This window comes from Phoxinus phoxinus (genome assembly GCF_949152265.1).
Source record: "Phoxinus phoxinus genome assembly, chromosome: 17".
In the NCBI taxonomy this organism is placed as follows: domain Eukaryota; kingdom Metazoa; phylum Chordata; class Actinopteri; order Cypriniformes; family Leuciscidae; genus Phoxinus; species Phoxinus phoxinus.
The window spans coordinates 21,840,154-21,857,927 of NC_136892.1; the positions used below are offsets into that span (position 1 = coordinate 21,840,154).

At 39.6% G+C, this 17,774-nt stretch overlaps 1 protein-coding gene across 2 annotated transcripts in view; it reads left to right on the top strand.

The window, feature by feature from the left end:
• LOC306984849 (transmembrane protein 132C) overlaps positions 1–3,414 on the top strand; it is a 133,203-nt gene extending 129,789 nt beyond the window's left edge. For both annotated transcript variants that reach the window (XM_079586553.1, XM_079586554.1), the window contains exon 9: positions 401–3,414. In XM_079586553.1, the coding sequence (XP_079442679.1) occupies positions 401–1,519 (1,119 nt within the window). In that variant the 3' untranslated portion in view covers positions 1,520–3,414. The remainder of the gene's footprint in view (positions 1–400) is intronic.
• The last annotated feature ends 14,360 nt before the right edge of the window (positions 3,415–17,774 follow it).

A 17,774-nucleotide genomic window follows, 5' to 3' on the forward strand; every position in this document is an offset into this window, starting at 1 on the left:
GGGTTGTTTTATCCATGAGCAGGTGCAATCACTATAAATACTGTCATTATGGACAAAGTTGTTTGACACGGGCCGCATGTTGATGAGGAGCTGCGGTTTGTTAGTGGATCATGCTGTTCGAGGCTGCCCACTTATTCTGAGTCATCTCACGTTAAAAACCATTTCTGATTAAGCTAATTTCACTAATCCTCTGCGTCGGCAGGGGTTTCCTTACACATTGATAGACATACAAATTGGTTGAATCACCCGCTGATCAGCGCATCTGTTCACTTTGAAATGTGATTTTGGGGACTTTAAAGCATTTGAACCATCCTGCATTGGAGTTAAAAAATCATGCATACTTGATACAAGAAAATTGGCATTACCGAGAGCATTTGTTCATGTTGTTTTTCTTTCTCAGGAGTCCCTTGTCAGCGCGTGGCTTCAGTTCAGCGATGGCTCAATGACCCCTCTTGACCTCTATAACCCTGCACATTTCGTCCTAACAGCCACCTCGCTAGACGACAAGGTGGTATTGGTGAGAAAAAGCACCACCTGGAGGTGGCCTGTGGTGGTGGCTAAGGGTGAAGGGCAAGGCATGTTGGTCCGCCTGGAGATGTATGGACCCGAATCATGCCTAAAAACCAAGCGACGCACACTTCTGGCCGCAGGCAACGCGAACGTCCATGTGAAGTTCGGCCGTGCCGATGAAACAGGAAACAGTGCGAGCGACAGGAGATACAGGCCCAATGCCCCATACTACGGAGGGTCAATCTCAGACATGGAGGCTGGAATCATGAACCGAGGCGCTACCACCATCAAAACCTCCATTCCAGGAAAAGCAAGCGGTGACAGGCTCTCAGCTGGTGATATTCCGGTTGATTTCTCAGAATTCCCAGCTCAAGCAGATCTTCCACCTGGACACAACACGGAGGAGGACTTGCTGCAGACTCGCCGCGGGCTCACAGATCTGGAAATAGGCATGTACGCCCTGCTAGGTGTCTTCTGCCTGGCCATCTTGGTATTCCTAATCAATTGCGTCTCCTATGCCCTGAAGTATCGCAACAAGCAGCTCCCATTGGAGGGCCAGGAGACCATGACTCACGCCCACGACTGGGTTTGGTTGGGCCATGACGCAGAGCTTTTGGAAAGCCAAGCGGGTTTGTGTCTTGATCAAGAGGAGCTGGGCGGGACCATGGACTCTGGGTTGGGCCTGGAGGAAGGTAGCCAGCTCCTCAATGGCCTTTCCTCTCAGAAGAGCGTGCAAGGCCAGGTCCACAGGTCGGCCTCTGACTCAGTGTGCACTGGAAGAGATCACAAGAGCGAGTCTATAAACTCGCCCACTACCAAACGGAAACGAGTCAAGTTCACCACTTTCAGCCATAGCAAGCCCAGCAATGGCTGCCCATCCATAAGTCCACTTCTCATTGGTCAGAACGACATCAAATGGGTTTGCCCAGACATCGAGCTCGGGGACTCCAAAGAGCTCCGAAATTATATGGAAAGGTTAAACGAAAACGCTACTAAGAATATCGTATAGTTGGCTTGAAGTTATTTATGTATTTTTCAGACAAAAGCGTAGCTCACCCATATGCCTTCTGGATAAGGTGGTGGTCGGGTGGGGGGTTGGCCTGACTCTACTGCACTCAGACAAACTCATATCTCACCATGAAAAGGCAAGCCATTCATCTGGTCTTGTTTCCATGGCAACTGTCATGAGGGTTCATCATCAGGAAAGAAGGAAAACAGAGATGGTTGTGAAACCACTGAGAATGTGAGAACATTGGATTATGAGAAATGTTTCAATTGAGATGTCTATATTTTCTTTTTTTCGAAGAAGAGGATATTCCATTCTATTTTGAAATATATATATATATATATATTTGTTTTTTGTTTGTTTTTTGTTTTCTTGGTTTATCACACTAAAGCCTGGTTGGTGGTGGTGGTACCTTTCTGTGAGTGAATATCTATTAAAAAAAAACACACACAAAGAGCTGACATTTAAAATGAATGAAAAGCATTTCCATGAGTTGAACGTTGACTGGCTCTGACGATGAGTGAGAATACATTTTGTAGGGTTTTACATATTTTTATACATCTCTATCCCTGTCCGTGTTAGTGCGTCTACTGTATTTCTCAAAAGACTGACTCCCATTTGTAAAAGCATGTGAATTCAAAGTATGGACGAAAAAAATTCTATTTTGGAACTTTTTCCACCAACAGTTTGAATGAACACGTATATACAGAGGAAGACTTCTGGGAAAACAGGCAGATCAATGACCCTCCATGTCTCTTTGAGAGCTGTTGAGCAAATTGTATTGTTGTAGGTAGTGTTATCAATATTGTATAATATGTTGTTTACAGTATTAGAATGATAGATGGTATGCACTCCAATTGCTTATATATGTGTGCTATAGCTATAGCATTTTTTTTGTTTGTTTTTGTTTGTTTGTTTGTTTGTTTGTTTGTTTGCTTTTCATTCCATTCTACTTAGTTTTATCCCCTTACAGTGATTGCCGTATAGAAAAAGAAATATCTAACCTACCCAAATGAATGATCCACTGATTAGCCTAATAATTAGCATAAAGTTAACTGGATCTGATGAGTTTGTGGGTGCAATCCTGACGTAATGTGATCGATGCAGCGGAGAGACATGCATACTTTGGAAGAAAACCACAGAATATGCGAATAAATTGATTAGTCAAACACTCAATCTATATCTGTGAACCATTTCTAACCATCATGAAGGACGTAATCAATACTCAATTACCCTTAACACAATTGATTTCATAAACCATTCTCTACGATCGTGTGTACCGACTAATTCCTCATCCAGGTGTGTTGGCATGACACCCGATGATCTAAAAAAAAATCTGTCCAGCTGGATCATGCAAATGTCTCATTTAAGACTGTGTTAATTAGAATAAAGTCTAATTAATACTACACATTTTTTTTTTATTAATTCTCTCTGCTGTTCCCTGCTTGCCTTTTATTTTATGAAATCATACGTTCATACTTCCAGTGTTCAAGATGGTCTAGTGTTGACTTGGAATACACAGGACGCCAGTCAGTGATCCTATCAAGTCAGTTCTCCGAAAAATGTCTCCCTTGTATGTGATCAGTGATCAGTCTCTGTTTGTTATTTAGCATTTGAGTTACTTTTTAGATGCAAAGCGTCTGAGTTTTTTTTATTTTTTTTTATTGTAGTCTGTTTTATGAGCTGTAAAGCACTGCCTATGACCATAAATGACATGAAACCCATTTTTTGATTTATGCATTACACCACTATTTTCTATTTGCATATTAAATAAAACATCACATCCTGCTTTTCCACTTTCTACCAGTTGATGGCACTGATTTCTAACCCCAGCTGCCTCAAAGGGGTCATGCAGGTTTTGATGGTCATTCTCCTTGACAGGCGCATGACCCAAGTCTCCAAATAAAGGTTACGTGTTTAAAACTGCTGAACTATACTGTAAGTGTGCAAATACAATGTTTCGACTCAACCTTTCTGCATATAATAAATGTTCTCAGAGCCGACTATCATTTTTAGCCCATTGCACCGCAAGTAAACCACAGGCTTTTGAACGAGAAGTGTTGATGCAGCGTCTGAGTACCATGTATTAATTCAAAGGTTATTGCAGACACAATAGCTCTGGATGTGAGATGTACTCCATTTCTTCAGTCCTGCACATTAAAGCCTCATTAGTGTTAAACTATACAGGCAGGATCCCAATGCTGGATGGTGCTGCTCCCTCCCCTCTGAGACAGGCCAGACTAATTAATGATCAGTGCGGCGAGGCTTTACTCCATGTTAATGTGACATTGCCATGCAACCCTTCAAGCTAAATGATTGTACTCATTTAACTGACAGTGATATGACAATTAACACCTTCTTCATAACACGGGACAAAGAAGCGTGGCTCCACCCCATCCATCTCTACGAATGTTTGACCTGCCACTCGAGTACATTTTTGACACGTGTATTTTCAGAGAAGGTTTCACATCAGCGTATTGATATTCCCCGACAAGTCCTGTTCATTTATCTTTCGTTATTATAACTAGAACGTAAACAAATTAATTGACGACAATGTCAACACGGCAAAGAGCCGTGGATTATTTTCCTTTTTTCAAAGGCGTGACATTCAGCGCACAACTTTATCCAAGGTGGCGACTGAAACAATACAAGCTCATTAGTGGAAATCATACATGCGTACGTGTACGCGCTTAATATCGTTCCCGGCGGGACAAGCCTTTTTGAGATCCAAATTGAGAGGCTGCACACTTAACCCCCAGAGGGATGCTTCTGGAATTGGGTCTGTTTTCTCCTTTTATCTTAGCTGATATTTTGGTATTTGGGTCTCTGTTCTCTGCGCCTCGGAGGAATTACACAAGAACACTCTAAATTAAATCATGACATTAGCTGGTGTCTGTCAGGAGTGTGTATTAATACGGCTAATGTCATAAGCCGGTTATTATCTGCTTGAAATGTTTCTTTCTTTCCTTTCTTGAGCTCTCCAGATTTTATGAAACAAAGTGTAAGAAACTAACAAGACCTCTCAACCTCCTGTTAGCCGAGTTTTCACAAACAACATCTTGCTGTAGTCTTGCCTTCTGCTAGTTAACAAGGTTGGCGTTGCTGTAAATGTCAACAGAGTTGTCAGATAATACCAGCACTCGCAACAGATGAAGACGGTCAAACCTTCCGTGCAAACAAATATAGCCTACGTGCTTTATAAAAATGAACACAGTAACGCAAAACACCCGATATAATAGGCCGACTCATGTCTATAACTTTACAATAAACCTTTCGAGGCTATCTCGTAAATGTCTGTCAGTGCTGATTTATGATCTATCAGACATGATGTTGGGACTGTGGACGTTGTCGTACTACTGCCCATTTTCGCACAGATAAGAGTCCATGACTTGAACATCGGCTTTTGCACAGCAGCGCATGCTCCATATGTTCTGCATGTTTTGCCGTGTCTAATGTGTATTAACAACAACTGGCCTGCTTTTATCTGCTGTTCAAAGAGGAGCTTCTCACTTTTCAACTTGTAACAGCATGACAGACCATAGTAAAGGAGTTGATGGAGCAAAGCATGCAGGAGACGAGAGAGAACACTAGTGTTGCTCCATTCCACTAGCTGAACCAATACTACAAGCCATCTCTGTCAGCAATATATTAGCAAGATGATAGAACATTGTCTTTTATATAGGTTTTTTGTTGTTGTTGTTGTTTTGGTTAGGTTGCGCAGTGCAATTCTTTCATATGGATGTCTCTTGTTTAGGCAAAGACAATTGAAAATGAGTGAATGAAGAGGATTATGTGATAATCTGAGCTGTACAGTACAATTTCAGTCATTTAGTTGCATTATCTGCCAAGATGCCAACATGCAGTGGCCCAGGGAAGTATCTAAGTCATAGTTAAAGATTGTATTGCATAAGAGAAGTCCAAATACCTCCTCTTCATTTTGAACTGTAAATATACTGTTTTACAGTTTAATACCAACCAACCAATGACTTCTTATGAAATGTTTTGCTTGCTATCTTTAAAATCAGTGTTCATTTGTTTTCATTTTTTGTTTTAGCTAGTTCTTGTCCTCGTATTTGATTAGCCGAACACCATCCCAGGTTACATCTTTAAACCAGTAGGTGGCGACAGTTGACTGTTTGAATCACCTGTTCAAATTAATTTAGGAATGAAATAAGTCTTTAAGAATGAAGAACCAAATATGTCTTCATGGTTAAATCATTGAGTCGATTGATTCATTCAATAACCCCTGATTCATTCAGTAAAGAAAAGAAAAGTGTCTGTTTTGAGTGAGCCATTTGAATGATTCACTCATTCAGCAACACTGATTCGTTCAGGAACAAAACACCGCTACTGTGTTGCTCTGAGACATGTGGTTTGTTGATTCTGCTCTAAGTTTGAAACAGTGTTGCTGGGGCAAAAATACACAAAGTAAACCGAAGTAATATGTCTAAATATCATGTTTATTGAACTGTATAAAACCAATATCATACTCCCATCATGCTGTTGGCCCAAAGAAAACACAATAGACATACACAGCTGCCATACATTGATAATTGGCAAATGCTGACATAACTAATAAAAAGTTTATATGCGCAGAAGATCAGGTAGGCAGTGAATACGAGGAAAGCCCCCTGCCAGGTTAGTATGGACACTCGCTGACTATTAAATCAACGATTTCTCTATTCAATGCCTAGAAACCATACATATTTATATTGAGTGTGGGAGGATTGTTTGTATGCACTGTGCAACTGCAATCGAATTATCAGACCATGAAACAAGTCTCCAGTACACACTGTCTGCAGAGCAATTATTTTAAAGGAACATAAATTGTTAGCGCACCTACATGTACACGCATAGGCCTGTGGCAGAAGAAGGTGGCTCGGTATTTAATGGACCACACTAACAAATCCGATTATCTGTGTCACTGTTACTCTGCTCCATAACCGTACCTCAGGGAGGGCCAATAAATCACATCACCTTCTACTGGCAACACAAAGGACCTCACTTTGAGGAGCTGTAAAAACTGAAGCCATTAGCACTTGACTCAAAACACACTCTTATTTCTTTCTGTCTGACTCTTGTGTCAGCGCTGCCGTCTAAATGAAAGCGGCTTTTCGGGAAATGGAGTTTGTAGGTAAGGGTTGAGAGGTTGCCATCAGGAACACATGGGAAAAAGCTGGCAGGTCCATTACTCTGCCAAAGCCAACCTGTCCCGCTGTTAGACCCACCGCTCATGATAGGCGCTCTCAAATAAAAACATTTATTTGTTTCCATGTCAGTGCTCCTCAAAGTGCCGCCGCTTGTCAGCTTGGGAGCAGATACTGAGGTAAATAGCAAGGGTCACTTCCCTGCTGTCTCTTCCCGTGGCTTTGTACAAGTGTAGATGACAAGCAAGCGACTGTAGCCTGGTATAAAGATTGGACATATGTTCATCAAAGTGTGTATAAATGTAGGGGAGTTTCACTTTTCACTGCACTGAATTGTTCTCACAGTGGGCTTATTTTTCAGAGCTAATTTATGTATAGACAGATACCTTGAAGTCTCAGCTACCCAAAAAATGTCCCCTGTAATTGCCCAGGAAAAAAGAGCACATCTTGACCGTCTGTGACAACATGCCCCACATAGTTTCCCATGTAGATCTGAATTACTAATCGAGGCCTTGAGAACTACAGTCTCCTTGTTTTCACATGAGCGTGACTCGTGATTCAAAGTCTGCAGATGAAGGATTTTTTTCATATGCACTCAATCAAAACTGTATAATTCTGCACAGCATGTCTCGCCTTAAAATATGCTGCGTAACACTGTTTTATGAATACAGATAATGAGAGAGAGACCATGACTCAGATATGCACTGGCAGCTCTGAATTAATCAGTCTCCAAGATACCTCACCTCAGTCAAAAGATTTTTTTTTCTCCACAACTCTTCAGTCTCACTCTATAAATCTAAGTCTTTTTTCTTTTTTTCTTTCCTTTTTTGTTGTAAAGCCAAGTCTAAAACTGAGGTATCAGGAGAATCTTAATTCGGCATTAATGCTCCCAAAACCACCAAACCTATAGGTTCTCTTGAGGGAAAATCAAACCTTGCATGCAAACCATCCCTACAGTTCTCCAAAATCATTTTATATTACATCAAAAATAGTGCTTTAGTATGTAATATTGTTCGATTATGTACATTGAAATGACACACTATGACTGCACTAATGTAAAATGATGTAAAACTACTGGCCTAATCAAATAAGCCACCTAGAAACCACACAGAACACCTTAGCAACTACATAGCAACACCCTGACAGCCACCCAAAGCACTTAACCATTTTGATGGCTAGCTTTACGTGGGCAACCAGCACTCAAAAGTCGAGTTTGTCATCCTTGCTTGTGCATTAGTTCTTGAAAAAGTCTGAGTTCAAGTTTTTTTGGTCCCAGAGAAAGAGAGATGTTGAAAAACATCACAAGTCTTCACATTAGCCAAGGTTTTGTTGTCACTCGTGTCAAGCTGTGCATGAGATAATTGCTGTTATTCAGAAAAAAACACTTCTAAAGGCGCTTTAAGTCAAGAGAAATCACATGTAAAATGGCTTGTGCTCACATAAAAATGTTCAGTAGGCTCTCTCACACATAGTTTGCTCATTTCTTCCTGTAATGGCTTTGGATGTGTGCGTGTATATGTGCGTGCATGCGTGTGTGTGTGTGTGTGTGTGTGTGTGTGTGTGTGTGTGTGTGTGTGTGTGTGTGTGTGTGTGTGTGTGTGTGTGTGTGTGTGTGTGTGTGTGTGTGTGTGTGTGTGTGTGTGTGTGTGTGTGTGTCTTGTTTTGACATTCTGTTTCCCACATTCTGAGTCCAAATATCGCTCCCTTTTTCTCTATGGGGTGTTGGCTTATTTAGACACATAATGCACTCTGATTTATAGTGTGCATCCCCACATCCTCCTGCAGGTCTAACACCAGGAGAAAGCATTCCCAATTATTGCCGTTCATTTTGTAGCTAAGCTACCAGTTAGCTTGCCAGCTTATGGAAAAAACAAACAACAATTGTTTAATGACAATTTATAGTTTTTGGCTTATATAAATAGATATATGACAATTTAAAAGACATTAATCTTAATAATCATTCATCTAATTTAAATATTTTATAAAGAAGCTTTAGACTGCATTTATTTGATCAAAAACATAGTATTGTTGTTATTATTATATTAAAAACATAAACATTCTATAATATTATTGTGAAATATTGTAAAATATCGTTTTTCTGTATTAATATATATATATTTTTAAATCTATTCCTGTGATGGCAAAGCAGAATTTTCAACATCATTACTCCAGTCTTCAGTGTCACATGACATGATCCTTCAGAAATCATAGTATTCTAATATAATGACTTAGTGCTCAGAAATCATTTCTACTTATTAGGCTATATCATTAATGTTTTTGTGGAAACAGTGATGCATTTTTTTAGGATTATTTCATGAATAGAAAGTTCAAAAGAACAGCATTTATAATGAAATAGAAATATTTTGTAACTGAAATTTCTTTACTGTCACTTTTGATCTATTTAATGCATCCTTACTTTTAAAAAATGAATATTTTGATTAATGATAATTATGGATATTACATTAAAATTGTGGTATTTGACCCTTAATCATATGCTGTATACTGTAGCCATGCTTGTCTAACAGCACACACACACACACACACACACACTCCTGCCTTAGTCAGATCTCTTTTTGTATGCTGTTTATGAGTTTGAATGCGCATTGTCCCCTTTTCATACTCTTGTGTTGTTATAAGCTACATTTAGATCGTGCCTATCCTTCACTTAATTTCCATGCACATATTCAGCACAGCAGTGTGAAACAATGTTCTTATGTCGGTCTGTCACTCACACACACACACACACACACAAACTTTTCTGCTAAAACCAGCAATGTTAACTCCTACAACAAACTCTCTGACATTCATCACCCTCACACATTTCTCCATCTCCCTCTTACAAACACATACACACAGTGTGGAGCAATATGACATCCATAAAGAGATCAAGATGAAACGTCCATGCAGCCCTGGAGACGAAAGAGGCCACAGTGACAGCTGTGTGCGCCTTATTCCTCCTCATCCTCTCTTCCCACCATTAACTCTGAGCTACAGCAGCCTTGCTACAAGTCCCTCTATCATTTCAGCAGGTCTCTCGGTGTATTCTTGCGCATTCTGCCCCTAATCCTCTACAGTGAGAATCCAGCGTCCGCACGAGAGCGAGGAAGTCCCGGCTTAACCCCCGTCAAAGTTTTATCTTTTTAAATCTCGCAAAGGATTTGTGCGTCAATCCCTATATCCTGAGATTTTTCTACTCTCGCCTTTTATATATATACACTGTGTATTATGCGGTGCGCAGGAGGAAAAGTGTAAAACAACAAAAGAGTGTGTGGACTTGTTGTCCATCTGCAGCTGAGTTGTTATTTTTGTATCATTTACATATACTATATAATATAGTTTCCATTCATATTTTAAATCAGCTATTTTTTTCAGTTTTCATATTCATTTTAGGTTTTTTTAGTCATTTTGTCACGTGTGGGAGACGAGAGACGTGGATTCAGTTGCAGAGTGATTTATTGGGAAGACAGACAGGTAAGGTACAAACTCCAAATCTCGGCACAAACGGGAAGGTACACACGAAACACGTAACATGTACAACGAACCAGCACAGGACAGCAAACACATAGACTAAATAGGGAGGCAAAGAAGGAGGGTAACGAGGAGGACAGGTGGGACAAATAAACCAATAATCAGATAACAAGGAACAGACAATGACAAGAGCACATGGCCCCAAAATAACAAACACCCATGTGCATCACAAGACAGGACAGACATGTGACACATTTTGTTTTGTGCTTTTGTCATTTTTAGTAGTTTTTAAATATTGACTCAAACTAATAAAATGACTCAAACTATAAAGCAAAAATAAAGCTATATAGCTTTATTTTTGCTTTATAGTTTGAGTAATTTTAGTATTTCAACTTAAAATTGGCATGAAAAAACATGTCTTTGACATTGTCATGTCTTTTCTTCCCAGTTGTGAAACGGCTTCTCGAATGAGACAAAAAAAAAATGTGTTCCCCCCTACACTGATGAACACATCATGAGAGAAGAAATGTCATTTGCAAAAGGGAGGCACAATCAATAATTTTATAATAAAATTATTTATAATAAACACTACCATATAATTGGCCATTTTGATTCCATGGTGACTTTAAACTTAGTTATTTTAGGTCGTTTTTTAATATTTGTAATTAAAAACATTTTTAAAGTGTTTTATATTTTATTTTGTTACAGCTTTATTTCAATTATCAAAAAGTATTTGTAATAGTTTTAGTTTTAGTTAACAATCGCAACACTAGTTTGGCGTGATCAGCCTTTTAAGAGTGGAGGAGAGCAGGGTATGAGAGGAGAGCAGGGCACAGCTGTTGACATCGCGAGCATGCGCAGATGTTCACGCGGTTTAATCACAGGGGAGTGGGCCATCATCATCATCATCATCATCGGTTGCAGCACAGGACCGTCCAGGCGGTGCTTGGGGTGGGGGGCTAGGGTCACCAGCAGTGCAGGGACAGAAATCAGTAAACAGCATGCAATTACCAATCGACTCAGACAAGGTAAAAAAAAAAAAAAAAAAAAAAGGCAGATGGTCCCTTAACTGAGACCAAGCTCTGTTGCGTGAGTGGATTTTTAACTAAAGCTGGATGAGTGAAATTAGTTATTTGTATTTTTGCACTGCTTTGCATCGTTTTCGAATTGCAGGTCCTTGACCGTCTGCATAAAGCCTCTGTTGCCTAGAAAACCGAGTAGGACTCAATTAGATACGCAATTTGCAGGCTTCAAGCATAATAGGATACGCGAGGGGCTGAAAGTACTGGATGAGGAGAAAATGATCAAAAACGATGAGCTCGCCGGGTGATTTTTAAAATGATTATCCTCTCATAAATCAGCTGAAGACAGTTCATCTTGTCAGCTCAAATTAACAAATAAACCATTTGACCCTTCTCTTTATTGCAATGAGAGACGAGCAGACACTCATGATCAATATAGTGCCGAACAAGTCACTCATTTGTTTCTGAGGCAGTTTCAGGACATCGGGCGGCTCCGTCATTCACAGCCCAGTCACGTCTCCGCTCCGTGTCCCAAGTAAATGCTGCACTGAAATGTGTGGGATGAGGGAGGAGGGGAGATGGGTATTTTTGGAGGATGTTTGTGTGTGCGGTGGAGCAGAGAGCTGATGGGTACTGCGCTCCAGACCTTATCGGGCAGGGGGTGACCCGGCCTCAGCCCGTGTCCTGCCGTGGCATTCGAAACAGACTACCACTGGTCTTTTAAAACAATGTGATGGCTTCACTGCAGGTTGGCTCTGTTTCCATACAAAGAATATTAATGTATTTGGTGCCCCAGCAAGGCATTGTTGCGCGTCGAGGGTTACAAAAGGTCAACTCCGCGGAGGACTAAACGCTCTCTCTACTCTTGGTGGCATCAAATGCTGGCTTGCATTCAGAAATTTGCCAAAAGAGCTCGGAGCACATAACAAACACGACACGACTCGAGTACGAGTTCTTTGGTATTCATATCCTATGAGATGCAAATGCTGATATCAGAAGCATTACGCCTCTAATGCTACATTCCTCCGAGGGATTATTTTTAAAACTTTGTCTTTAGCCTTTTGTGCTCGAACAGTATCACTGCGGAAGAAAACTAATTTAGTAAATGTCACACATTTTCAGTGGCATTTTCCATAATAGCCTCACAGAAATAAACAAAGACGTTAGGCCGGGCACATAATGAGGTATACAGGTATTCAAGCCGTGTATGAGAGCCTAACGCTGCCGTCGGGCGCTGCTTTACTGGGCCGGTTGCAGCGGCGCTCCCCTGGCTGTGGATTAGAGGAGCAGACGGGAGCTCTCTGGCCCGCACAACTCATTAGGTCAGAGCTAATCCGGCTTTTGAGGACGGAGACCCTCAGAGTCTGAATGACCCTTTGGAAAGCTGGATGCTGCTGTTCCAGGAACTGCATACATGGAGGAGAGACAAAAAATTCCCTGAACCGAGCTTGGTCGTATCCAACTGCACAGAATGCCTCTCAATTAGTGGTCACTGATATGGTTGATGACTGAGAAATGTACAGTGCTGAGTATATACACAGTTGGGTCCAAATACCTGCAATGATTGTATTTAGCATTTTCATTATTTAAAAAAAAAAATCAGAAGTTTAATTGTATTTTTAATGTAATTATTTTCATTGTTTTACTTGCCTTTTAAATATAATTAGCTGGATTAAAGGTGTATTCGGCGTGCTCGAAATTTGGCCCGAACCCAGAGTCCCCATGCCAGGCTGGGAGAGGAATAGTTAGGAGTAAGTAGATGGTGAAGGGATGCTGGAAAACTGTTGTGGGACGGAGCAGAGGTGTGTTTATAGGCCCAACTCCTATCACTCTAATTGAGTTTATTATCTGAACGTGCTCCTCCTGAACTTTGCTGATAAAACATCATTTAATGACAGCAGCATTCGAGCTAGTACATGAACAAGTGTATGTAAAACCATATTTTGATCATTTGATTAGTGATCTAGAAATACTGTAGAATCCTAAATAGTTCTGTTTTATTTTACATAATTTTTCTTTTCTTTTTTTAAATTCCTATGGAAGCCCATTTCTCCCCAAAGGTAATTGACTTTTTATTTCTCATAAATGGGATTTAATATCTCACATTAGGATTTTAATTGCTCATTTGTTATTTTATCGTACAATTACTTTTTTTTGTCTGTTAGGTGGAAGTGGATTTGCATAGTTTATTGTCTGGTTAAAATGAAAAGAAAAACCCTAAATGTTCAATATGTTGTTAGATATTTGGGCCCCACTGTATATGGGAGTGAAATATAAAAATAATTGCAGAAATTTTCATTTTACACAATATTTACTAAAATTCGAGACTTTCGAACAGAAGATCATAATAATCAGTATAACTCAATGCTGTACATCAATCTCAGAGAAGAGAAGCATACCATATGACAGTACTTTTACTAATTTATTCAATTTAGGCCAAAAGTATGTGAAAATATTCCGTAAGATGTTTTTTTTTTTTTTCGTCTTGAAGCTAGTTCAATTTGCAACCCTAACTTCCTCTTATGCAAAACGACTTTTCAGACACAACTCAATTCTCTCGCGCACTCGGTGAGGTTCTCAAAAGTATTTACCTGTGAAATGCAACTGATTTGTAAGCATATACCTTTGAGGTTTGACAGCCTATGTGTGCGTGTGTGTGCCTGTTTGTTTGTTTTTTTTGCCTTTATGCTCCCTGTCAGCCACTCTCATGTTTGACAGTGGAGAAAATAACCTAATTACCATGCATGCAGATCATTTAAGCTGCTGCTCCCCATGGGACGCCTGCATGCATGAGCTGGTGGAGGTTCCTACTACAAAGGTGTGTGGTAATGAAGCCAGGGCCGATGCATGCAGAGAGAGGAGGCTGTGGCACTTATGCTAATCATCAGCAAGCCTTGCCTGCAGGTAAGACCTTCAGGCCTTTGGAGACACTGGTCTAAGACACCCAATAGTGAAGGTCTCAGGGTGACATACTGTATATACAGAGCAGTTCCTGTCTGCACTTGCTTCAGGATAGGCTAGCTTACGCAACCATAAAGTTTGACTGTGGCAAATATGCTGTAACATTTAATGGAGCAAATGCCATATAGCTCATGAGTGAACCGAAGGTGTTATGTGTCATTGCCTGGCAGTGTGTAAGTAATACCCGTGGCGTTTAGATTTACATTTATTCATTTAGCAGACTTTTTTTTTCAAAGCAACTTACAAATGAATGGTATAAAATGTACGCGTAATGAATTTATTAAAGATTACATCATAATAACTTTGTGACAATAAACATTATGAATGCCTAAGTATAAATGCAGTTCAGCAATACCATCAGGGGAAAATATAAGCAACTGACCTTTATATGCTGCTGTACTAATGTCATCTAAAGCAGCAACGGGATTGGCTGGCTGTATATAAAACCTCTGGATATTTGCCACCATTAAACCAATACTATGCATATATAAAGGTAAAAAAATATATATGCTTATGCTCACCAAGACTGCATTTATTTCATAAAAAATACAGTAAAAACAGTAATATTGTGATTCTATTTAAAAATGCAAATTAATCCTGTTTATGACAAAGCTGAATGCTTAGCAGCCATTAGTTCAATTTTCAGTGTCACATGTTCCTTCAAAAATCACACATACTCACACACACACACACACACACACACACACGCACGCACACACACTCACACACACACACACACAGACACACACTGTATACAGCTTTACGTATTTTCCACAATCCAGGACATTCAGGAAAATCCTATTATACACCCTCTACACCAACCAGGCGCATGGGTATGTACGTCTCAGGAGCCCTTGTGCAAATATAAAGTATGGCTATACTATGTAAATATGTTTGTCCTATCACCAGATTCCAATGCTTTAAACCTGATCGAGACACTGTGTGTCCATTTTTACTTGACACTTGGGTTAAATAACACCAAAACGTGTCGTAATGATAATCTTTTAGTCATGTTGTTTATTCAAAAATTGCTTAATACTGGCATTAAACAATATACATATACTGTATATTTTGGTCACAATTTATGGTTTATGGTCCTTGACTACTATGTTCTTACTTTAAAAAAAAAAATGTACAAAGTACTTATGTTGATGTTGTATTGTAAAACACTTGTGCTGCTGTTAATGTGGGATACGGGTAAGATTAGGACAGGTTTGGGGATATTGGTAGATTTAAGGGTAATTAAGGGAAGGTTCAACAGTTTTTATTTATGTAAATTAATTAATTATATTTTAAAAATATCTGCATATAATTACATATGTAAGTATGTAAAGGTACATGTAAAACATGTATGTACACAATAAGTGCATTGTATCATATTGTTCATTTAAATGTAGTTAAAGACACCTATAAAGTAGGAACTTTTTTTTTTCAAAAACAATGTCTTCTAAATATGGCCACCATGAAACTCAAACTCAGCATCACTGATATTTGAAACATTCCAACTGCTTCATCCACTTTGCTGCTGCATTCATCTAAATGCCTTTTGACAACAGCAGAAGACTGATTGTTGCAGCCACGCAATTTTGCCTGTTGCATTTGAGTATATAATTTTGTATTCATGGTAATTTGTTAGTGTGAAAGGGAAAGAGGATGAATTTCAAATGAGTTAATGGTCTGAACTACTTCAGAACAAATTATGATTGTACGTCCATAAAGAGAGAGGGAGGGAGGCACAGAGACACACAAGATGGCAAAAGGGACCTAAAAAGAAGGAGAGAAATGGAAAAAGACAGCGTGAGACCCATTTTCATAGGCATTAAAGCATTTGAAATATAGAAATCAGCCTGTTTGTTCAAAGAATCCAGAGATGTATAGGGCCAAATAGGTGAAAAACACATCCTGTCATTTACTAAAAAAAAAAGATTCCATTAACCGGGTTCCACTCTAAAAAATGCTGGGTTGATTCAACCCAATGTTGGGTCAAATATGGACAAACCCAGCCGTTGGGTTACATTTTTTAATTACATTTTTAACCCAACGTTTGGGTTTGTCCATATTTGACCCAAAATTGGGTTGAAACAGCCCAGCATTTATAGGAACGCTGTGACATTTAATTGACCATCATGTGACATATTCAGAATTGAGTCATTTCATCTTCCATAGTTACTGTGTCGTATTCAGTGCATTTAAATGGTTTATGGAAATGTAGGAATCTTAAATGGATCTCATGCATGACTCCAGATAAAGATGCAAAGGCCTCCTCCATTAGGCGTGATGCATTCCTTCACCTTGAAACATTGAAATTATCCTCATTACATTATGTCATTCAAACTTCTTCAAAAGGCCCAGAACTGTCTGTAAGACAAACAGACGTTGCCCACGGCATCGTAATGCTTTCATTATCCACACACCGCCACTGGTTCCTCAAGTGCAAAACCATCCCCATCCTCCACTGCTGTCGCAGAAACTTCCTGCGACAGTTAGACACCTGTCTGTGTGTCCCCAGTGGGTGTCATAACTTCAGATGCCTCAGTCGGCAGACCCCCTGCCGCGGCCAACCCAGCACACGGCCTCCTTGATCAGCCAACACAATCCTGTATGACTCCTGACGTCTCCTGGCTCTGCCGCACTGCAGCCTGTAATGAGACTCCAGCCCTGGTGCATCATTGATTCTCATCGCCTTTCCACCATCGCCCATACATTCCACATCCATCTCGTCACCCTGCTGCCCAGCTTATTTTATACCAAACACTTCAGACTGATTGCCATCAAGATGTCTCATTTTCACATTTCACATATGCCTGCCAAAGGCCACCAAACTTCTTCACTTGGAGTGCTACCAAGAGAATAGCTAGGAATGTAACGGATGATTTTCAAGGCACTGTGCAAAATGGATGTGCGGCAAACATATGGCATGCACACTTGATGTATAGTTTCCCAAAAAAAGGGACACCGATCTTACAGCTGCATGCTAATGAAGTGGTTAGGTTGTATATTTGATGCATTGCTCAAATAGGCAAAACCGGCAGTTTTAAAACGGATCAAGCTTTTTAGCTTGATTCTTGAGTGCATTTTTTTGAACACCCTCCCAATCAGCACTGGAAATAGCAATAATTATTTCAACAAGGGAGAGAAGTGCATCAAGGTCAAGCGAATGTGTTTTGAGAGGAGTGTGTGAGAGTCCCATAGTAGATGGTAATGTACCAACGATATTTAATCTTGTCATCGAAATTACTCACAAAAACATTTATATACTAATGTTTTTATTTTATTTATGAGAATGTGTATTATGCCAATAATTAGGCTAACTGAATTTAATTCCAAAATTCTGCAGACGAAAATGTGATGCACTCCCTCCATTTTGAGTCAGAAGTCTGAGCCATTTGTGGAGAAACACGTTGATGAGCAAAACAAAATCCTAATTATGAATGTATTGTTATTTCTTTTTTTAATAAAAACGGTCTATAAAGAAGTAAATTTTCTTAATGTAGAGTGATGCTGTAGCCGCCCGTTTAAAAAGCAGCACAGAACAAGCATGAACCGATCACCTCTTCCTCTTTACTATACCATTTATAGTACAATGTTACAGCACGGAAAAAACATAAATGAACATCAAAATACATGTTGAAAAAGATTACAACTTACCAAAATGTGTCA